The sequence below is a fragment of the Chiloscyllium plagiosum genome, chromosome 4 (genome assembly GCF_004010195.1).
Source record: "Chiloscyllium plagiosum isolate BGI_BamShark_2017 chromosome 4, ASM401019v2, whole genome shotgun sequence".
Classification (NCBI taxonomy): domain Eukaryota; kingdom Metazoa; phylum Chordata; class Chondrichthyes; order Orectolobiformes; family Hemiscylliidae; genus Chiloscyllium; species Chiloscyllium plagiosum.
In genome coordinates this window covers 110,419,031-110,444,114 of record NC_057713.1, presented here as the reverse complement: position 1 = coordinate 110,444,114, position 25,084 = coordinate 110,419,031, and the positions used below count along the sequence as shown (strand labels likewise).

At 40.9% G+C, this 25,084-nt stretch overlaps 1 protein-coding gene across 1 annotated transcript in view; it reads right to left on the bottom strand.

The window, feature by feature from the left end:
* vps41 (VPS41 subunit of HOPS complex) overlaps window positions 1-25,084 on the bottom strand; it is a 165,633-nt gene that overhangs the window by 135,993 nt on the left and 4,556 nt on the right. Inside the window, exon 2 of the mRNA XM_043688929.1 lies at window positions 17,889-17,927. Coding sequence (XP_043544864.1) covers window positions 17,889-17,927 — 39 coding nt within the window. The remainder of the gene's footprint in view (window positions 1-17,888; window positions 17,928-25,084) is intronic.

Sequence of the window (25,084 nt, the reverse complement as noted above, 5' to 3'; positions counted from 1 at the left end):
ACAGCACAGCAGGTCAGGCAGCATCTAGGGAACAGAAGATTCGACGTTTCGGGCACATGCCCTTCTTCAGGAATGAGCAGAGAGTGTTCAGCAGGAGAAGATAAAAGGTAGGGAGGAGGGACTTGGAGGAGGGGAGTTGGAAGTGGAGGAGATGCGGTGGAGGGCACCGTCGACCACGTCGCCTTCCTGACCTGCAGTCTTCTTGTTGACCTCTCCGCCTCCATCCTACTCCGACCTATCACCCTCACCTTGACCTCTTTCCACCTATCACATTTCCAACGCCCCTCCTCCAAGTCCCTCCTCCCTACCTTTTATCTTCTCCTGCTGAACACTCTCTGCTCATTCCTGAAGAAGGGCCTGTGCCCGAAACGTCGAATCTCCTGTTCCCTGGATGCTGCCTGACCTGCTGTGCTGTTCCAGCAATAAAGTTTCAACTTTGATCTCCAGCATCTGCAGACCTCACTTTATCCTATTCTAAATAGACATACCAGGAAAACAACAGTCAAGATTTTTATATACACAAGTACTTGCACGTGTGTATTTTGACTTGTCACACTTTTGTCCTGTTCCTTACTTCCAAGAGTTAGGCTAAGGATGTTCACTGGATTTGTCTCGCTCATGAAACATTATTGATTCATATTGATTCATCCTTTCCAGCACATTCCAATTTGCACATTTTTGGTGAGCCAAGGATGCTCAGAGCAATCATGTGCGCTAATGGTAATACATTAGGCACATCATATTCTAGCTCCTCCTCCTTGGAATTATCTGAAGAAGTTCTATATTCTGTGCTTTGCTCCACCTGAAAATCCAAACCATACAGCTGGGCAATGTTGTGCAGAAGATAGTGCATGAATCATTCTGGAAACTCTGGCTAGTATGTATTGAAGGCGATCTGTCCACGAACCAAATTGCATCCTAGTAACAGATTGCTCAATGACAAATGTGCTTTACCCTGTGGTTCTCATTAGATTGCTCCTGAGTCTCTCTTGTTGGATTCATCATGGGTGTTATCAGCCAGATTTTAAGTGGGAATCTCTAGTTTCCAAATAACCAGTCTACAAATCCTCTTTGAGGTGGGATGAGAACGAGGAGGTGTGTGAGGTATGTCTCCCTCTACGCTGCACCTCCCTTCTAATCCCTTCTTTGTGTAGTTGCCAAATTGAGAAAAGCAGAACCAAAAGTTGTGGCCATTTTGTTTATTACCTGAGGGTATAACATTATCTATGCCATACCAAGCTCCAAAGTTGCCAAAGTAATCTCAAAAATTGTAAGTGTCAACTTCAAGGTGTGTAATGTCCTCTCTCAGCACAAATACAGTGAATAACACCTTTCGCAAATCAGGCAACAGAGCAGTTGGTTTCAGTGTTTATTCACAGTTTTGTGTGTGCTTTTTATTATATAATACACTTATATATATAAAAGTTTGGATTTTGAACATGTGGCACAAAGGCTTTGGTTTGAGTGTACAAGAGTTTAATGATGTACTTGTCAGTAACTTGGAACCTTTTTATAAAATTATTATGAATGAGAGTGCAGCTCGCAGAAATTCTGACTGAAGTTGAATGTATGAAATATTTTCTTCTATGAAAAAGAGGTATTTCAGAGAAGTTGGAAAAAAAATCTCAGTGCTAGGATTTTAGTTTGAAGTGCATGGATAGAACCTTGAAGGGGTTATTCAAAGCTGGGAAAGTCTAAGCTCAAATGTATGAATAATCCAGGAAAGAGGATGTCAAACTCTCAAAACAGAAATTGAAAAAACAGTTGAGCAAAACCTGTGACTGAGAAGTGAATTCTCTCTGATGTTTGAATACTATCAATTCACCAAAGATCCTTAGACAGCACCTTCCAAACCCACAACCACTTCCATCTAGAAGGACAAAAGCAGCAGGTACTTGGGAACACTACCACCTGCAAGTTCCCCTACAAGCCATTCCTTCACAGTCAAAATTCTGAAATTCCCTCCCTAACGGCATTGTGGGTCAACCCACAGCAAGTGGACTGCAGCGATTCAAGAAGACAGCTCAACACTCCCTTCTCAAGGGCAAATGGAAATGAGCTATCAATGTTGGCCAGCCAACGACACCCAAATCCCACAAATGTAGCTTTTTTTGTATTTCAATATCTTTCAAATTGAACTATTCTATTTTAACTTATTACATGCCCAGTAATAAGATCTGTTGAAATCATAACTACCATTATTCAACCTTCTTATTTGTCACTGTGCACTTATTTAATTTTCATTGATGAGGTTCAGGACACTCAAGCGAAATGGTAAAAACTACAATTGACCAATAATGTTGAAGAGGAAGAGAGAATGAGACTGAGAGTGTGTTGGGGGTGGAGGCGAGATTACATGCATGCAGGCTGGTAAACAGCAATTGTATGTGATGGCGGCAAGTTATAGTCAGCTTCCAAAATGGCTGCTATGTTCTGCAGTTTGAAGCTGCAGCCTCTCATTCCAACTTCTTCACTTTTGAAGCTTTCTTGAAACTTTAGCTAAATCAACTGTGCTTTCTATAATAGTGACTATATTTCACAAGAACATAAAAGAAATAATGCAATTCTGGAAATGTGAACGAGGAAAGAAAATGAAAATGCAGGTAAAGCAGCATTTATGGAGAGAATAACAGATAACAGAACTGGTCTGATGAACAGTAATCAATCAGAAACATTAATTCTGGTTTTCTCTTTATAGACACTGAAAAATCTGTGAACTTGGAGCATTTTATATTTTTACTGTACACTACACAAGTTTTTAAGTTGCTGCAAGGCACTTTGGAATGCTCTAAGATCATTAAAGGAGCCATTGGTTCAGAAGTTTGTTCTTTAATACACTCTCCCATTGTTATTTATGGCACTTCACTCCTTTTACTTGTACTTTCTTTACTTTTATTGAGAAACTAAAGAAAAAAACTCTCGTGTAATGTTTTTCATGATGCCTTTACAGGCAATGAAACAGTTTTGACATGGACTTGCAGTTGTAATGTTACAAAAACAGCAATATGTGCAAGGCAAGACCTCATATGCAGTAATGAAATAAATGACTGCGCAATCTGTTTACTAATGATTTCTGAGAGAGAAAATCTGGCCAGGAGAACACTCTTCTGATCTTTGAATGGTGTTGTGCTTTTATTTTTGAAAGGCAACCTGGGGTTCAGTTTATGTCTCCTCCAAAAGAAATAATCTCTGATGGTACAGCACTCATTTAATGTTATGCTGGATAGATTAGATTAGATTACTTACAGTGTGGAAACAGGCCCTTCGGCCCAACAAGTCCACACCGCCCCGCCGAAGCACAACCCACCCATACCCTTACGTTTACCCCTTACCTAACACAACGGGCAATTTAGCATGGCCAATTCACCTGACCTGCACATCTTTGGACTGTGGGAGGAAACTGGAGCACCCGGAGGAAACCCACACAGACACGGGGAGAACGTGCAAACTCCACACAGTCAGTCGCATGAGGCGGGAATTGAACCCGGGTCTCTGGCGCTGTGAGGCAGCAGTGCTAACCACTGTGCCACCATGCCGCCCACAAATATCTATAGATATTATGTATAGATAATATCTATAGATAATATCTATAGATAACATCTATAGATAATATCTATAGATTGGATCTTGAGTCAATGACCAATTAATTCAAGGATGAGTGTACCTGTACATGTATATAGCAGGCCAAGTGTTCAAACCTGATACTGTAAAGGCATTACTTCCTATGTCTGGTAAATGGTGAATGGTTGTTACATAGCTCAGTAACCCCACAAAGTGGCAAAAGGTTTGGATGGATAAGCACCTGTTGGAGGGCGGTCAGATGTTGAAGGAGGAAGTGTCATCAAAAAGGCAGATGAGCTGATCCTGGAATTAGCCTGTTGAATCCATCACCTCTGAATTGTAAAGAAGCTACAATATATCAGCTCTATACGTGTTTAAAGTGACATATGATGGTTACATGAGAAAAAGTGTATAGAAAGATAGAAAGGGGTAGTGTGGGCAGTACAGTAAGTGGGAGAGGGCTTGTGGCAAGCATTAAAGCTCCTATACCTAGATCAGTAACATCTCTGAATAGGTTGATTGAAAAATATCTCAAACTACTGTGGACTAATTGGGTTTGATTGTGCTCTGCAAATTTGGCGCAAGGTCAAACACCAAACCAGATCACAATTTCTACATGACTCTCCTCCATATTTCAGACCTCCAAAACAAGCAACAGGAAGGTTTCTGAAGGATTTCTCCATCTATTACAATAGAAAAACTGCAAGTATGCAAAAAAATTGAAAAAGATGACACGAGAACTGAGAGGTCATCACAACCAAAACAAATTGAACCAGACAAACTAATTTTCTCTAGAAAAGACGATGATGCGATTGAAGTTTTTGCAATGATTAAGGGGCTTGATACAGTAGATAGAAGTTGTTTCCAGTTGTGAGGGATCATGCAAACAAGGTAGACACAAATAAATAAAAGAAATCAAGAGAAACTGATTGACCTGAAGAATAGTCAAAATATAGGAGCCACTACGATTGAAGTAGTTGAGGCAAACAGTCAGGAAGTCGTTAACAGGAAATTCGACAAATGCACGAAGAAGAAAGAAAAAGAAGTATAGAAGAATAGAATAAATAACATAATAATACAGACAACCTATAACACTTAAAATCCCTGACTTAAATGGAATAAAGTAACAGCAGTTCCAACAATGATGTTGCTGATATTCGTAAAAACACATTCGGACAATTTATTTTCAAAAATATGCAAAGTATTTGCTCAAATTGCTTCAAAGTAAATTACATATTTACTTAAAAATGCTCCTTAGTTATTTAAAGGGAGGATTTCAGTAACACTGCCTCACGTAAAAAAATAACATAGTGCAAAGGAGCTTTGTTCTTCAAAAACAACCACCTTGAGAAAACTCAGAAGCAAAAATAAAAGGAAAATCAATAATTTTGTTAAATTTTAATAATCCTGCAAACCCACAAATATAAGCACTAATGTTCAGAGTTGAAATGACAGTTAGTTGTATTTCTATGGAAATGTACTGCAACCAGTAACACGCTTTGACTCGTAGCAGGACAAAGACATGAACAGAAAGTCATTCCATACTTACACAATGAGGGACAAGGCATCACTGAACTTCAGAAAAATCAATTGTGTGCAATAAAGTTCAACACCATAATATACTTTAATTTGTTCCATCTCATAAGATTTAGCATTATTGATTTTTTATTGGTGTGGTGTTTCCTACATTAAAAAAAACAAAATAGGTACTGTACTTTCCCAAAATGAGATGAAGCTTTCACAGGTTTGACTTTATAGTAGCACAATAAATTTGTCATTTCACAATGAAAATAAAACTGACCCCTACCCCCTCAGATGGTTCTACATGGCAATGATTTAACTAATCTGAGACCAGACAAAAGCATAATTTGCTTATTTGCACACTTAGATTACTTTTGTTAGGATATTTTAGGCAATGCCTAAGTTGCCATTTGACCAGGTGGCTGCCAACACATATCCCCTTCTTGAAAGCAATGCCAGGAGCAACACAGATGAGATAAATATTACAGAACATTTAAAAGGGTCAAACAACTGTGGTGGAAGTTGTCGTAAGCGGGGGACAGAACACTGGTTAGGCCATTTTTTTGGAATACTGCATGTAATTCTGGTCTCCCTGCTATAGGATCTTGTGAAACCTCTTCACAGCTTAGATGTTAGGCGGTTGGATCCCTGCCTGGGAAGTCCAGAATCAGAGATATTGGTCTTGGAATAAGGATTAGTTATTTCGGACTGAGATGCAGAACAATTTCTTCACTCAGAATTATGAATCCTCCTATTTCTCTTCCCTGGAGAACTGTGAATGCTCAGTTATTATATTCAATGTATACAGCACAAGAAAATCAGAGGATTTTGCAACTTGGAAAGTTGTAGATGAAACAGATTGTCAGCTATGATGGTACTAAATGGCAGAGCCGTCCTGACAATCCCAGTGGCCTATTCCAGAAACAGGCAAACAGGATTCCTGATGAAGGGCTTTTGCCCAAAATGTCGATTTTCCTGCTCCTCGGATGCTGCCTGACCTGCTGTACTTTTCCAGCACCACTCTGATCTATTCTAGAAACAGACCTACCACTGCCCCCCAATCTCACTCATTCTCTCCTATTGTTCTTCCCAAGTATCTATCCATTTTGAACACTAGTTTCATCTGTATCCACTTCAAAATCAGGAATGCATTCCAAACCCAAACCACATTTGAGTGAGAGATTTCCTCGTGCTACCTCTGATTCTTTTGTCAATGCATTTAAGTGAAGAGAAATTTGATTAACAATCCCTCAGCCATCAGAAACAATTGCTATTTATTCTATCTACTTCCTTCATAACTTTATATACTGCCATCAAATCATCCATGGCTTCTTACGAGAGTAGTATCAGCTTCTCAGCAAATTCTCATCTTGACAGCCATTTTAACAAATGCCTTTTGTACACTCTGGTGCCCATACTTAGAAACAGTAGTAACAAAGAAATTGGAATATTGTATATCATTCAGTAAAACTTGAGCTTTCTACTTTATTCCTCTACTTATTCCAGTTAAAGCTCAGGTTTCAGGATGATACACTTTACCACCATGACTTTGTCAGTCAATCACACACAATTTCATTGTTCACATTATGAAACCAACTCTGCTTCTTTGAATCTGACTCTATAATCCATATAAAAGTTTTCCAAGGGTTCTTGAGATTTTCTTGAGGGCAATTTGATAATTTTCAGGGTGATTTTTGATTTTCCTATTTCATTTACAATAACTCACTTATGACATGATGGAGTCTCATATTGACAATACTTTCTGTATTGAAATATTGAATTATGGGATTTTTGGACTCAAATAGAAGAATTGTTCAATCTCCTCCATAATTATCAACCTTTCCAGTCAACTTCAAGTCACAGCACAAAATCTGAATTTCCTAAATACAGCAGTATTTACATTAGTACAAGACAACAAACATAGAATACAAATAAAAGTTTTTGGTAAAGTAACAATCAGGCAATTCTACACAGAGTCATCAACCTTCCATAGACTGGCAAGTCACAGTTAATGCATTTCTACTGCATATGTACAAAGTTAGAATATTTTAACCAGGGACTTAGTGCGCTTTATTTATTGCATCTCAGAAAACAATCACCGATTTAAATTTAATAATTGACAGTTTTCACTACATTAAAATCCACTACATTTTCTTCCACATCGTACTTACTGATCTTATTCAGTTGTGGGATACCACATTCATTTTCAAGGAATTTATTACTTCAATTCTGGATGTAGGTTTGCTCGCTGAGTTAGAAGGTTCATTTTCAGACGTTTCGTCACCATACTCGGTAACATCATCCGAAGGCTCACTGATGATGTTACATAATATGGTGACGAAACATCTGAAAATGAACCTTCTAGCTCAGCGAGCAAACCTACATCCAGAATTTAACCTGAGCTACAAATCTTCTCAAAACTTGCTACCATTACTTCGGTGATTTCAAATTTTCAGTGGGCAATATTCAATTGTCGATCAGTTTAACACTGCCCTCTCTGATTTGCAGACGACTTCTCCACCCAGCACTTTCCCACCCTTTCCCTTCTATCCAACCCTTCCCAGCTTCTGAATTCCCATCATTAATCCTGCAAATGCAGCCATTGTCTCCAACCTTGCAAACTCCTCACTTCGGTCCTTCTCCTTGTCGCCTGCTGGCTTCAACAAGCACTGCGCCTGGACCTGCTCTCGGAAAGCTGCAAGAACCAGACCCATCGACAGGATGCCTAACCTTCCAAGTTACTTCTACACTCACCGGCTGCTTCTCCCACATTTTTTGCTGATAGAGTCGGTGATTATCTACTGCTCCACCAGTGAGCCTGTCTGTCCCACATACAGGATATCACTATTCTGATGGGCAGTTCTGACCCCACTGTAACCAAGGGCTAGGGCACCCTGAAGGCATGTCCCCAGTGATTAGCACCACCAAGATCACCCTCTCTCAGGCCCTATACTTATATCATTTGGGCTGCAGCAGCTAAAAAATAACAATGCATCATCACCTTCTTAAGAACACTTGGGAATGGGAAATGTTCACATTCAATGAATGACTAAAAAAAATCCAGTTTAATGATTTTGGTACTGACAATGAACTCCGTTTTTTTTGCTAAAGGACAAACACAAACCTCTAAGCACCATCAACATATATTTACCCTAGTGTTATGTTGCTCTTCATATAAGACGACTGCATCACCAATAGTGCTATCAAGTGGCACTTGCTCAGGAGTAACCTGATCACCGATGCTCAGATGGAATCTGCTAGGGCTACTCAACTCCTGACCTTATTGTAATCATCTTGCCGTCAAGACATCATTTAGCCAAATAAGGCAACAAGGAACACTTGCAAAACGTAAGTCAATCAAGAAAGGAGTCACTGATAGTCTTGGGAACAAATTGGGTCAGGCAGATCAACTGTCAATGCAGTAACATTTAGGAATCAGGGGTCATTGCATCATATGGTAGGATAATAACGGAAAAGGATACTGGACATTCCAGAGAAAGATGAATTAACTGGGGAACAGCCGACTTCACTGGGGTAAGAACATAGTTGGGATAGACTGGAGCCAGAGATTGGCTAGTAAAACTGAGGCTGAACAATGAACAACCTTCAAAGAAGAGATAGTTTATATACAGTCAAGGTATATTCCCTCAAATTGGAAAGTAGGGCAACTAATCCAGGTGAAAAAGGTGATAGAAATTAAGGAGAAAGAATGACAGGTATCAGGTTGAAATATGATTGAAAACCAGGCTGGGTGCAAATTATTCAGGCAGAAGGTAATAAAGCAACTAGTAGAAGAGAAAAGGAATTATGATAGAAGACTGGTAACTAACACAAAAAGGAAATTCCAAAGTCTTCCAAGGCACATAAACAGTAAAAGAGAAAAGGACAGGAACAGTGGCTCAGTGATTAGCACTGCTGTCTCACAGCATCAGGACCCAGGTTTACTTCTGTTCTCCGTATCTGCTTGGATTCCTGCCACGTGCTTTGGTTTCCTCCCACAGTCTAAAGATGTGCAAGTTAGGTGGGTTAATCATAGTAAAATGCGTGGATGTTGGAATAAAGTGGAGTGCCCTTTAGGGGGTCAGTGCAAACTTGATGGGTTGAATGGCCTCTTTCCACACTGTGGGGATTCTATAACAGGGAACAATAAAAGGAATCTAAACATTAGAGCAAGGACATAGCTGATGTATAAAATTAATACTTTGCATTTGTCTTTACTTAGGAGAGAGATGCTGCCCAGTCCGTGGCAATGGAGGAAGATACTCTGTTACTAGAAGCACTCAGAATAGATGAAGATGATATTTTAGGGCAATAAATGCTGGCCTTGCCATGTGATGCCCACATTGTGTGAAAGAACAAAAAGAAAAATCACGTACTTGCGAAAGAAAGAGGTTTTTTTTAGCTGTTTCAAATGGAATTTCAGTATTCTTTTCAGACAGCATTTCTTAAATATCCACACAGTCTCACATCTTGTAACATGCACATGAAATGCGTAGAATCCAGTAAATACAATCCCTACTGTAGATGCTAAGTATTTGCATCTTTCATAATGCATTTTGCATGTTTTCACATTTTTGGATCATTTCTAAAATCTTTCAACATCAGAAGATATGGTGATTTTATCCATATTTCATTGCAGTAATGTTCTTCTTCGTGTAGCTTCATTCAAAGCTGTTAACGACGACAGTTTCATGGCATTTCCACACATCTGTGATCAGTTTTTGTTACAATTGCAAAATACCTATCATTAATGGAGTCATAATTCTGTAGAGCTGTACAGCACAGAAACAGGCCCTTTGGTCCAACTCATCCATGCCAACCAGGTATCCTAAACTAATCTAACCACCTTTGCCAGCATTTGGCCCATATCCCTCTAAACCCTTTCTGTTCATGTACCCATTCAGATGCCTTTTAAAAGTTGTAATTGCAACAGCCTCCACCACTTCCTCTCGTGGCTCATTCCATAAACACACCATCCTCTGCATGAAAAAGCTGCCTCTTAGGTTCCTTTTAAACCTTTCCACCCCTCAGCTTAAACCTATGCCCTCTATTTTTAGACTCCCCCAACCCAGGGAAAATAGCTTGGCTATTCACCCTTTCTATGACCCTCATGCTTTTGTAAACCTCCATAAGGTTAGCCTCCTTAGCCTCCGATGCTCCAGGGAAAACAGCAGCAGCCTAATCAGCCTCTCCCTGTATCTCAAACCCTCCAAACCTGGCAACATCCTTGTAAATCTTTTCTGAACCCTTTCAAGTTTCACAACATCCTTCCAAAAGCAGGGAGACCAGAATTATACACAGTATTCCAAAGAGTAGCCTAACCAATGTCCCATGCAGCCACAATATGACCTCCCAACTCCTATACTCATACTCTGACCAATAAAGGAAAGCATACCAAACGCCTTCTTCACTATCCTATCTACCTACAATTCCACTTTCAGGGAGCTATGAACCTGCACTCCAAGGTCTCTTTGTTCAGCAAAACTCCCCAGGACCTTACCATTAAATGTATAATTCCTGCTAAGATTTGCTTTCCCAAAATGCAGCACCGAGCATTTATCTGAATTAATCTCCATCTTCCACTCCTTGGCACAATGGCCAAGCTGATCAAGGTCTTGGTGTACTCTGAGGTAACCTTCTTTGCTGTCCACTACACCTCCAATTTTGGTGTCACTTTCAAACTTACTAACCATGCCTCCTATGTTCACATCTAAATCATTTATGTAAATGACAAAAAACAGTGGATCCAGCACGGATCCTAGTGGCACACCACTAGTTACTGGCCTCCAGTCTGAAAAGCCCTAAGTCTTTTGAAAATAAGAGGCAAACAATAAGATTGCACAGAATTTACAAGGCTTTATTAATTATACCTGAAGCAGGATGCACAAACTGCAACAGGCAGGACCCGAAACTTGAGAATGAAAATTCACAATCTGAACTACAGAACCAACTTAGTCTTATTCTCATTTAATGCCTAACGCTGCCGTCTCATTTCAATTTTGTGTGTGAAAACTTTTTTTAAAAAATTGTTTTTACCAACAGGCATACAAAAAAGTATTTGGCTTGCTTTAGATTTATACATTATACTATTGTAATTATTCTAACACCCTTATATCGTTCCTGAGGTGAGGTGCCCAGTGTTGTTCACTACACTCCAAGTGTTGTTTAACCAAGGTTTTGTACGGATGGAGAATGATTTTGACCACTTGCGTCCTGATCTTCTGAATATAAATAGCAATACTTCAGTAACTATTCAAGTTATCTTCTGTATCTGTTCCTGACATTCTAATGATCCATGTATTTGGACACAAAGTTCCCGTTTAGCTGTGCAGCAACTCAAATGTCCTTATGCAGGTCACACACACATCAGTCCATTTAAATTATCACAAGGAAATTTAAAGGGTCTTTGCATTTAAATAAGTTTGCCTTGCACTACGAATAAGACATTGTATGGAACAAGGTTTGGACCTGCACCCATCAGGAGTTACTGTGGACTGTCATGGTTTCTGGTTTTATAGAGTCGTAGAGATGCACAGCATGGAAACAGACCCTTCGGTCCAACCCGTCCATGCCGACCAGATATCCCAACCCAATCTAGCCCCACCTGGCAGCACCCGGCCCATATCCCTCCAAACCCTTCCTATATACCCATCCAAATGCCTCTTAAATGTACCAGCATCCACCACTACCTCTGGCAGCTCATTCCATACACGTACCACTGTCTGTGTGAAAAGGTTGCCCCTTAGGTCTCTTTTATATCTTTCCCCTCTCATCCTAAACCTATGCCCTCTAGTTCTAGACTCCCCGACCCCAGGAAAAAGACTTTGCCTATTTACCCTATCCATGCCCCTCATAATTTTGTAACCCTCTATAAGGTCACCCCTCAACCTCCGACGCTCCAGGGAAAACAGACCCAGCCTGTTCAGCCTCTCCCTATAGCTCAAATCCTCCAGAATTCTTTCAAGTTTCACAACATCTATCCAATAGGAAGGAGACCAGAATTGCACGCAATATTCCAACAATGGCCTAACCAATGTTCTGTACAGCCACAACATGATCTTCCAACTCCTGTACTCAATACTCTGACCAATAAAGGAAAGCATACCAAATGCCTTCTTCATTATCCTATCTACCTGCAATTCCACTTTCAAGGAGATATGAACCTGCACTCCAAGGTCTCTTTGTTCAGCAACATTCCCTAGGATCTTACCATTAAGTGTATAAGTCCTGCTAAGATTTGCTTTCCCAAAATGCAACACCCTGCATTTATCTGAATTAAACTCCATCTGCCACTTCTCAGCCCATTGGCCCATCTGGTCAAGATCCCGTTGTAATCGGAGGTAACCTTCTTCATTGTGTACTACACCTTCAATTTTGGTGTCATCTGCAAACTTACTAACTGTACCTCTTATGCTCACATCCAAATCATTTATGTAAATGACAAAAAGTAGAGGACCCAGCACCAATCCTTGTGGCACTCCACTGGTCACAGGCCTCCAGTCTGAAAAACAATCCTCAACCACCACCATCTGTCTTCTACCTTTGAGCCAGTTCTGTACCCAAATTGCTAGTTCTACCTGTATTCCGTGAGATCTTACCTTGCTAATCAGTCTCCCATGGGGAACCTTGTCAAATGCCTTACTGAAGTCCATATAGATCACATCTACTATTCTGCCCTCATCAATCCTCTTTGTTACTTCCTCAAAAAACTCTATCAAGTTTGTGAGACTTGACTTCCCACGCACAAAACCATGCTGACTATCCCGAATCAATCCTTGTCTCTCCAAATACATGTACATCCTGTCCCTCAGGATTCCCTCCAACAACTTGCCCACCACCGACGTCAGGGTCACTGGTCTATAGTTTCCTGGCTTGTCCTTACCACCCTTCTTAAACAGTGGCACCACGTTAGCCAACCTCCAGTCTTCCGGCACCTCACCTGTGACTATCGATGGTACAAATATCTCAACAAGAGGCCCAGCAATCATTTTTCTAGCTTCCCACAGAGTTCTCAGGTACACTTGATCAGGTCCTGGGGATTTATCCACCTATACCCATTTCAAACATCCAGCACTTCCTCCTCTATAATATGGACATTTTGTAAGATGTCACCATCTATTTCCCTCCAGTCTTTATCTTCCATATCCTTTTCCACAGTAAATACTGATGCAAAATACTCATTTATTATCTCCCTCATTTTCTGCAGCTTCACACAAAGGCCACCTTGCTGATCTTTGAGGAGCCCTGTTCTCTCCCTAGTTACCCTGTTGTCCTTAATGTATTTGTAAAAACTCTTTGGATTCTCCTTAATTCTATTTGCCAAAGACATCTCATGTTCCCTTTTTGCCCTCCAGATTTTCCTCTTAAGTATACTCCTACTTCCTTTATACTCTTCTAAGGATTCACTCGATCTATCCTGTCTGTACCTTACATATGCTTCCTACTTTTTCTTAACCAAACCCTCAATTTCTTTAGTCAACCATGACTCCCTATATATACCAGCCTTTCCTTTCACCCTAACAGGAATATACTTTCTCTGAATTCTCGTTATCTCATTTCTGAAGACTTCCCATTTTCCAGCTGTCCCTTTACCTGCGAAAATCTGCCCTCAATGAGCTTTCAAAAGTTCTTGCCTAATACTGTCTAATACTGGCCTTTCTCCAATTTAGAACTTCAACTTTTAGATCTGGTCTATCCTTTTCCATCATTATTTTAAATCTAATAGAATTATGGTCGCTGGTCCCAAAGTGCTCCCCCACTGACACCTCAGTCACCTGCCCTACCTTACATCCCAAGAGTAGGTCAAGTTTTGCACCTTCTCTAGTAGGTACATCCACATACTGAATCAGAAAATTGTCTTGTACACACTTAACAAATTCCTCTCCATCTAAACTCTTAACACTATGGCAGTCCCATTCTATGTTTGGAAAGTTAAAATCCCCTACCATAACTATCCTATTATTCTTATAGATAGCTGAGATCTCCTTACAAGTTTATTTCTCAATTTTCCTCTGACTATTGGAGGATCTATAATACAATCCTAATAAGGTTATCATTCCTTTTTTATTTCTCACTTCCACCCAAATAACATCCCTGGATGTATTCCCAGGAATATCCTCCCTCAGCACAGCTGTAATGCTATCCCTTATCAAAAATGCCACTCCCCCTCCTCTCTTGCCTCCCTTTCTATCCTTCCTATAGCATTTGTATCCTGGAACATTAAGCTGCCAGGCCTGTCCATCCCTCAGCCATGTTTCCGTAATTGCTATGATATCCCAGTCCCATATTTTAGTGCGGTGAAGAAGGCATATGGCGTACTAGCTTTTATTGGTAGAGGAATTGAGTTCCGGAGTACTGAGGTCATGTTGCAGTTGTATAAGACTCTGGTGTGGCCACATCTGGAGTATTGTGTGCAGTTTTGGTCGCCATACTATAGGAAGGATGTGGAGGCACTGGAACGGGTGCAGAGGAGGTTTACCAGGATGTTGCCTGGTATGGTAGAAAGATCGTATGAGGAAAGGCTGAGGCACTTGGGGTTGTTTTCATTGGAGAAAAGAAGGTTTAGGGTGACTTGATAGAGGTGTATAAGATGATTAGGGGTTTAGATAGGGTCGACAGCGAGAATCTTTTTCCACGTATGGAGTCAGCTATTACAAGGGGGCATAGCTTTAAATTAAGGGGGGGTAGGTATAGGACAGATGTTAGGGGTAGGTTCTTTACTCAGCGAGTCGTGAGTTCATGGAATGCCCTGCCAGTAGCAGTGGTGGACTCTCCCTCATTATGGGCATTTAAGCGGGCATTGGATAGGCATATGGAGGATAGTGGGCTAGTGTAGGTTAGGTGGGCTTGGATCGGCGCAACATCGAGGGCCGAAGGGCCTGTACTGCGCTGTATTCTTCTATGTTCTATGTTCTATTCCTAACCATGCCCTGAGTTCATCTGCCTTCCCTGTTAGGCCCCTTGCATTGAAATAAATGCAGTTTAATTTATTAGTTCTACCTTGTCCCTGCCTGCCCTGACTGTTTGACTCGCTTCTGTCCTCAACTGTACCAGTCTCAGATTGATCTCTTTCCTCAGTATCTCCCACCTCCCCACCTTACTATTTTAAATCCTCCCGAATAGCTCTAGCAAATTTCCCTGCCAGTATATTAGTCCCCTTCCAATTTAGGTGCAATCTGTCCTTCTTGTACAGGTCATTTCTACCCCAAAAGAGATTCCAATGATTCAAAAATGTGAATCCTTCTCCCATACACCAGCTCCTCAGCCATGCATTCATCTGCTCTATCCTCCTATTCTTGCCCTCACTAGCTCGTAGCACTGGGAGTAATCCAGATATTACCATTCTCGAGTACCTTGTTTTTAAATTTCTGCCTAACTCTCTATAATCTCCCTTCAGAATCTCAACCTTTTCCCTTCCTATGTCGTTGGCTCCAATATGGACAATGACCTCTTGCTGGCCCCTCTCCCCTGTGTGAACATTCTGCACCCTCCCTGAGACATCCTGATCCTGGCACCATGGAAACAACACGCCATTCTGCTTTTTCACTGGTTTTGTACCATTTAGAAAGCTGGCTAGTCGACCCTTTTTAGACCCAAAATGGATGACCTCAGATTTTTCTACAGGAAAATAAATATTGTCCAATCATTTTATCCATGAATATCTCTTAATAATTTTAATCTTCATCTACACTACGTATAATGTGATTTGTAGATTTTGTGGCACAGTGGTATAACCTCTACCACAAGGCCGGATGGTCTGGGTTCAAGTCACATCTGCCCCAGTGGTGTATCATGATATTCCTGAACAGGTCAATTAAAATATCTGCAAATTTGCCTCTTTTCACAATACTGGCATATTAATTTCAAGTCTTTAATAAATACACTCAATAATTGAGATTCCAAATTGAGGATACTTATAAGTTACCACTCACTACGTTCTAATAATTAAAGTGTCTGCCTATTATTCCACCTTGTAATCAGTCTTTTTCTTCTTCAGATTGATAATGTATCTTCAATTCCTTGGGCCTCAACTTCATTTAATTTTATTGAGAGGGAGTTCATCCAATGCCTTTTGGAAATCCATAGAAATACAACAATAGTTATATAGCACCTTTAATGTACCGAAACACTCCAAGAAACTTCCATGGATTATAGAACAAGGTATGACACCAAAACACATAAGGCAATGTTAGGGCAGATGACCAAAAGCCGAGTCAAATATATAGATTTAGCATTTTAAAGGGGGAAAGTGAGTTCCAGAGGCACTTCAGTTCAATCCCCTGTGCATACCTTTCGAAAAAGGTGTGCATACCTCTTCAAAAACGTTAATCAGGTTCCTCAGAACCAATCACCCTTACTATGAAATATGAAACAGAAGCAGCTTCCCATTGCATTCTTTGCAATTTTATTTTTATAAGTACCTTCTTCTAAACGTGCATTTAGAATAGAGTGGGAAAGATAGTCATCATCTGCATCCATTGTAACCCACATTAAACATTAACCAGTGCTCAACCAGACGTGTATTGGCTGAGGCCCAAACTTAACCTCTCAAACAAAGGAATTACTACCACTGCAGTGCTAATGGTCATTCGGTCCAGAAACAAATATTCTGCTGGATGTCAACACAATATTTAGAGACTGCATTATACTGTCCATTCACTAGATGTACAAACACTTTACCCTTTTACTAGAGGCAGAAAAGCTATTGATAAGCAAATGGCTAATTCAAAACATCAAGACCGTTAAAATGATCCATTCAGTTCTCCTTAAATTTTACTCCTCTTTGTAAAAAAAGGTAAATTTAAATTGTACACTTCTCAGGATAAGAGATTAGTCATTTAGAACTGAAAGGAGCAATTTTTCACTCAGAGGGTTAAGAATCTTCAGAATTATTCACCCAAAAAGGTTGGGAATGTCCCATCATTGCATATAGTTAGGGTTGAGAGATTTTTGGCGTCTTGGGAAATAGAGGGATATTTGGAATGGTCAAATGGAGGTGACCCAGAAGACTAGCCACGATTGAGGAGCAGTTTAAAAATCCATCAATTCTTTTTCTGTTCCTACTTTTCATTTTATGTTCCAAGCATGGAACTGAATTCTGTGAGTCAAGCCCAGAAATCGATTGGAGATTGGGATCTGCAACTTTAATTCAGCTGAACCAAATAAGATTTCCAGATTTCACATCTCTAAGCTGCATTGTGAATGAAATGCAAATTGATGCAAATTTATATTTATAAAGACTACATTTATAAAGACAGTGCATTAATACAAATTGAAAGCATTAAGTATACATTGTAGATATACAGCAAGGGCTGTATCAAATTTAATAATGCGTTTCTGAAATCACCACTGGGTACAAGGTAGTGCAGAAGGGACTTATGTTTTCCCAGCAATTGAATAAAGATCCCTGTTGTTCTCAGCAAGTGGGTGTGGTTGGAGGTTGCTGAGGAGGTGGTGAAGCAACAATGTTGTACTCAGATGTTGAATTCAATTTAGAAAATGGTTTAAAGACTCAGATAGGTCAGGGAAAGAGAGTATAAAGCACTACATCTTGTGCTTTAAGCCAAGTTCTCCAAGATTCTTTCAAACCCATTCAAATTTTTAAAACTAGCTTTCACTTTCTCAACTCTCAAGTAGAAATTCCTCATCTCCATCATAAATCTCCTTATCCATTGTTGCAACTCACTCCTTATTCAATGTGGTGTGCATATATAGAACTGATAAGCTCGCGATTGCCAGTGCAGTGCTGTAGTGGTTGCTAATTGTGTTTGCACTAATATAGCACATTTACACAACGTTTAACCTACCTCAGATTCATCTGTCGACCCTTCGTAGCTTTGAGTCACCTGTAATAGACAGACAGGTTGGGATTAGAGTGTATAACTTAGAATGGAAGTGGCTCTTACTGGAAAAGGAATAATACAACTGAACATAGGGAGAAAAAGTAAAATGGGATTGGAATACACAGTCTACCATGATGGGCCAAATAGATTCCCTCTTCTGCTGTAAATTCCAAATCTTTTCCAATGTTACAAATTAGTTCCCAGCTCATAAGGTTTAATTGAGAGAGATTTTTAATATTAAATAAATCTATATATCTACAGCTATTTAGAATTTATCTGACAATTGGACGATAAAGGTGAACTGCCTTCTTCAGTTCAATGTCTTGTTGGGTGACAGGCATATTAACGTTCAACCATGTTGAGTGACTAAAACATAAGTATATCCAAATTCACTTCTTTACTTTCTTGAGGCATCCTGTCAAAATTTTGTTTTGGCAACAAAATTACAATAAAATTAAGGAATAGAGGGTGTAGGCTCTTGAGACTGCTCTGCCATTCATAAGATCACGATTGATCTGTTTGTGACCTTACCTGCACTTTCTTGCCAATCCCAAAACCCTTCAGTCGTTAACAAACCCCAAATCAATCTTCAACATATTCAATGACCAACCCAAACTTCAGTTCTGCGGAAAGGTCACTCGACCCAAAACGCTAACTCTGATTTCTCTCCACTGATGCTGCCAGACCTGCTGAGCTTATCTAGTAATTTCAGTTTTCGTTTCTAATTTACAGCATCCACAGTTCTTTCAATTTGCATTTAGCCCAAACTTCTTGTTAGAAAGGGAATTCCAAAGACTAAGAACACTCCAAGAGTAGAAATTCCTCATCTCCATCATAAATGGGACACAGCTTATTGTGAAATTATACCCTATAGTTCTATAGAATAAACATCGTCTCAGCATCTAGCTTGTGAAGTCTTCTCAGAATTTTCCAAGTTTCAATAAGATTACTTCCTCCTGTTCTTAAATTCCAATGAATACAGGCCCAACCTCTTAACCTCATAAGACAAACTCTTCATCCCAGAAATCAGCCTGCTCTGAACTACTTTCAGTGCAATTATATCCCACCTTAAGTAATGAGATATAAACTGCACATGTTACTCTACATGCGATTTCACCAATGCACCCGACAGTTGCAGCAGGATTTCCAGAATGGAAATTCCATCCCCCCAGCATTAAAGGCTAACATTCAATTTTACTCCCTGATCATTTGCTGTATGTGCATGCTAATGTTTGTTTTTGACACATACAGAAAAACAGGTCCCTCTGCACTATAGCATTCTGCCATTAGTTTCCTTTCCATTTCAACAATACTTCACTTTCTATTCTCCCTGTCAAGTGGAAAACCTCAATATTCCAACATAATACTCTATTCGCCAAATTTTATCTTATTCAGTTAACATATCCATACCTCTTTTCAGATTCTGCAAGTTCCTCACAACATGCTTTCTACCTGTCTTTATATAATAAGAAAATATGACCATAACACAATTGGTCCTTTCACCCAAGACTTTAATACAGATCATAAATGGTGGAGGACCCAGCAATAATCCCTGTGGCACTCCACTAGTTACAGTTTGTCATTTTGAAAATGACCCATTTATCCTGGCTCTGTTTGTTAGCTAGTTCTCTCTCCATACTAATATTTCATTCCCAAGCCAACCAGCTTTCATCTAGTATAGCAACCTTTTATGTGAAACCTTATTCAATGTCATTTGAAAATCCAAATATACTAGAGCAATTGCAGCAAAAGCTTTATTAACTGGCACCTATGGGGCCAGAAGTGTACAAGTTTCAAGTAGTCCACATAATCAATGTAAAAACAGAGATGCAATATAGGGGATATCACTTAAATAGTGCAACTTTTCCTTAGGTAAAACTCACTGGCAGAGACGTGGAGTTTATGATAATACAGTAAACTTCATTTTTATTAGATATATAACTTTGCTGGCATATCAAGAGTACCATTTCAAATAAATTTTGCTTGACGACATTAATTTCCGTTTAATACTGCTGCACAAAAGACATTTTATCAAAGCATTTTGGCCTGCACACATCAGAAAATCTCGCAAGAATACATATTCAAGGGGAATACAAACATTTATACTTCTTGAAAGGAGAGTGCTGATTGACTGGCAAGTGGACTTGAACTGTTAAGTTGCCACGGAGGATGTACTTGTTAGTGCTGATTGACAGTTAACTGCCAAGCTTTGTTAATTTTTCAATCAGGCAAGTTGACTCAAATAGGAGAAGGTGAGGACTGCAGATGCTGGAGATCAGAGTCAACAGTGTGGTGCTGGAAAAGCACAGTAGCTGCTTTTGATGAAGGGCTTATGCCCGAAACATTGATTCTCCTGCTCCTCAGATGCTGCCTGACCTGCTGTGCTTTTCCAGCTCCACACTCTCAAGTCGACTCAGATGTTGGAGTCATACCTGACACATAGGAAGATGGTCATGGAGGTCAATCATTTCAGCTCCAGGACATCTCTACACTAGTTCTCTGCATGACAGGTCCAAATATCTTCCGCTGCTTCATCAATGTCTTTCCCTCCATCATAAGGTCAGAAGTGGGGACGCTTGCTGATTATTTACAATGTTCAACATCATTCGTGATTCCTCAGACACTGAAGCAGTCCACGTTCAAATGCAACAATATCTGAACAATATCCAGGCTGGGCTGACAAGTGGCAAGTAACATTCATGCAAAACAAATGCCAGGCCACGATCATCACGAATAAGAGGCAATCTAAGCACTGGACCTTGACATTCAATGCTGTTACCATCACTGAATCCATCACTATCAATATCCTGGGGATTATCATTGACCAGAAACTCAACTGGACTCACCAAATAAACACAGTGGCTACAAGAGGAGGTCAGACACTAGGAATACTGCAAGTAATTCACTCCTGACTCTCCAGAGACTGTCCACCATTCACAAGACACAAGTCAGGAGTGTGATGGAAAACACCCCATTTGCCTGGATGAGGGTAGCACCAACAACATTCAAGAAGTTCAACATCATCTAGGACAAAGCAGCCAGCTTGATTAGTACTACTTCCACAAGCATCCACTCTCTCCACCACTGATGCTTAGTAGCAGTATGTACTATCTGCAAGATGCATTGCAGAAATTCACCAAAACATCCTCAGACATCACCTTCCAAATTCACAACCACTTCCATCTAGAAGGACAAGGGCAGCAGATACATGGGAACATTACTACCTGTAACTTCCCCCTCCAAGCCACTTACCATCCTGACCTGAAATATATCACTGCTCCTTCACTGTCGCTGGGCCAATATCCTGGAAATGCCTCCCTCACGGGATTTTGGGTCAACCCAAAGCATGTGGACTGCAGCAGCTGAAGAAGGCAGTTCACCACCACCTTCACAAAGGCAACTATGGATGGACAATAAATGTTGGCCAGCCAGTAAAACCCACATCCTACGAGCGAATAAAAAAACTCTGTAGCCATTATGTCCCGAGTTGGTTCCTGGACCCAGACTTTCTGGTACAGCGGCATGGACACTAGTACTGTGCCACAAGACCCCTAATGTAGCACACATGCTAATTGCAACTTACCTGAGTTTGAATGCTGTCAACGTCTTGCCCTATACGGACAAGGATTGCTTCAGAATCTGAGTAATGAAAAGTACTCAATATTGTGCAACTATCAGCAAACATCCCCACTTATGATGGAGGGTGCTCCTCGATGAGGCAATTAAGGATGGTTCAGCCTAGACACTGCCCTGAGTGACGTTTCAGCGATGTTCTATAGTTCAGATGATTAACCTCCAATAATGACTATTTACCTGATGGCTATAGTTAAAAGATCCTATGTAAAATTCTGAAAAAGAAACTTCTGACACTACTTTGCAAACTAATTGAGTAAAATCTCACAATGTATAACTTTATAAGTGGGGTTTAGATCAGAGTGGTGCTAGAAAAACACAGCAGGTCAGGCAGCATCCAAGGAGCACGAAAATCGACGTTTCAGGCAAAAGCCCTTCATCAAGGCTATGATGAAGGACTTTTGTCTGAAACGTTGATTTTCCTGCTCCTCGGCTGCTGCCTGACCTGCTGTGCTTTTCCAGCACCACTCTGATCTAAACTCTGGTTTCCAACATCTGCAGACCTCACTTTTGCCCTGTGTAACTTTATAAGTCTATTGTTTAATACTAGTTAGTTATTGTATTGGTAATTTCATCAGCATTGGTCTCCAAGGAATATTTCATAAACTTGAAATTGATGATCCCAGAGTTGTAAATATTCTGAATACCTATTTCCTCAGTACTCATGAGGAAAGAACATAAGTAAGACACCCTCTCCAAACAAAGATATGCCATGTAAAAACCATTGCTTCACTATAAATGGGATTGAAGTACTTAGCAAAGCGAAGTAGGATCAGAATAAATAAACCCCCAGAGGCTGATAGTATTTAGCTTAGACTCCCTAGAGAGACAGGGGAGAGATTTCATACACTGACAATCAGAATCAACGGCCTTTGGAGACGTGTCAGAAGATTGACAACAAGCTAATTTAACTCACATTCAGACTGAGTAATGAAACAGACAGGGACACCTCTGATGTTAGTGTTCCTTTCAGTCCATTTCAAATGAAAGAATCAATTATCTTTCATTGTCACACTATCTTTGTGACAATAAGCCAAGTGAAAGTGGATTCAGTAAGCATGATCTAGCCTGATCAATGTCAGCTCGTGCAAGCAAGTAACAATGTCATTGGATTGTGGGAAACCACGTGGTGTCACATTTCATAATTCCCAAAATGCTACTGACAAAGTTCCACAAGAAAGCTCTTTACTTCAATTTGTTCCTACTGTAATGAGTTACACATTCTCACAATTACTTGCATAAAAAATTTAATTTTGAATGCACTACTTGATTTCTTGATGATTATTTTATATTGGCAAATTCTGGTGGTACTTTTCTTCACAAGGGAAACTGCTTCTTTATCAACTGTTTTCATAATTTTAAAGGCCTCTATTAGGTCATTCACGAGCCTTCTTTCTACGAGGAGAGAAGAGATTCAGTCTCTAATCTATTCCCAATGTTTATACCCACACATTTCTGGTATTGTCCTTTTAAGTTTTCTTTGTACCCTCTCCACTGTATCTGTAGCCATTTTATAATATGGTCATAGAGAGTCATAGAGTCACAGAGATGTACAGCATGGAAACAGACCCTTCGGTCCAACCCGTCCATGAGAACTCAAGTCTGGACTAATCAAAATTTTATGGAGGTTTAGCAGAATTTTCCTACTTTTCAATTCCATTCTTCTAACAATGAAGCATTGTGCAGTTTTCACACCTGAGTGAAGTACTGTTCATTGGAACCAGTTACCAGGTTCCACTTAGTGACTTTTGCAGTTAACCAGGAGATATATCATCAAGAGTAGGACTGTTATCTTTGGGGTAGGGTGTGTGGTCCAGTAAAGACTGACTTTCTGACTATTCTGTTTCAGTGGGAGTGCTCTGTTGGCTTGGCAAAAGTGAGGACTGCAGATGCTAGAGGTCAGAGTCTAGATTAGAGTGGTTCTGGAAAAGCACATCAGGTCAGGCATCTTCCGAAAAGCAGGAAAATAAATCAGCGCTTCGGGCAAAAGCCCTTCATCAGGAATGAAGGCAGGGAGCCTCCAGGGTGGAGAGATAAATGGGATGGGGGTGGGGCAGGGGAAGAGGTAGCCAAGAGTACACTAGGTGGATGGAGGTGGGGATGAAGGCAATAGGTCAGAGAGGAGAGTGGAGCGGATAGGTGGGAAGGAAGATTGGCAGGTAGGACAGGTCATGAGGATGGTGCTGAGCTGGAAGGTTGGAACTGGGATAAGGTGGGGGAGGGGAAATGAGGAAACTAGTGAAGTCCATATTGATGCCCTGGGGTGGAAGTGTTCCGAGGCAGAAGATGAGGTGTTCTTCCTCCAGGCGTCGGGTGGTGAGGGAGCGGCGGTGGAGGAGGCCCAGGACCTGCATGTCCTCGGCAGAGTGGGAGAGGAAGTTGAAATGTTGATTGGTTCAGGTGTCCCGGAAATGTTCCCAAAGTGCTCTGCGAGAAGGCGTCCAGTCTCCCCATATAGAGGAGACCGCATCGGGAGCAACGGATACAGTAAATGACATTTGTGGATGGGCAGGTGAAACTTTGGTGGATGTGGAAGGCTCCTTTGGGGCCTTGGTTGGAGGTGTGGGTGCAGGTTTTGCAATTACTGCAGTGGCAGGGGAAGGTGCCAGGAGGGGAGGATGGGTTGTTGGGGGGGGGCGTGGACCTGACCAGGTAGTCACGGAGGGAATGGTCTTTGCGGAAAGCGGAAAGGGGTGGGGAGGGAAATATATCCCTGGTTGTGGGGTCCGTTTGGAGGTGGCGGAAATGTCGGCGGGTGATGCGGTTTATGCAAAGGTTGGTAGGGTGGAAGGTGAGGACTGGGGAGTTCTGTTCTTGTTGCGGTTGGAGGGGCGGGGTTTCAGGGCGGAGGTGCAGGATGTGGATGAGATGCATTAGAGGGCATCTTTAACCATGTGGGAAGGAAATTGCAGTCTTTAAAGGAGGCGGCGATCTGGTGTGTTCTGTGGTGGAACTGGTCCTCCTAGGAGCAGATACGGCGGTGATGGAGGAATTGGGAATACGGGATAGCATTTTTGCAGGAGATAGGGTGGGAAGAGGTGTAATCCTGGTAGCTGTGGGAGTTGGTGGGGTTGTAAAAAATGTCAGTGTCAAGTCGGTCATCATTGATGGAGATGGAGAGGTCCAGGAAGCGAAGGGAGGTGTCAGAGATGGTCCAGGTGAATTTAAGGTCGGCGTGGAATGTGTTGCTGAAGTTGATGAACTGCTCAACCTCCTCGCGGGAACACGATGTGGTACCAATGCAGTCATCAATGTAGCGGAGGAAGAGATGGGGAGTGGTGCCAGTGTAACTATGGAAGATAGACTGTTCTACGTAGTCGACAAAGAGACAGGCATAGCTGGGGCCCATGGCTACCCCTTATAGCTATCAGGTGCTGGTGATGTTTGAGGGGGATTCCTTTTCCCTCAGGATACCAAGTGATTCAATGTCTTCAGAGCTGTTTTGGGCTCACTGTTCCCAATAGATTTAAATAAAGTTCAAAAAGAATAGCTGTTCCTATTACGTGATTATGGGACAAGGACTAGGG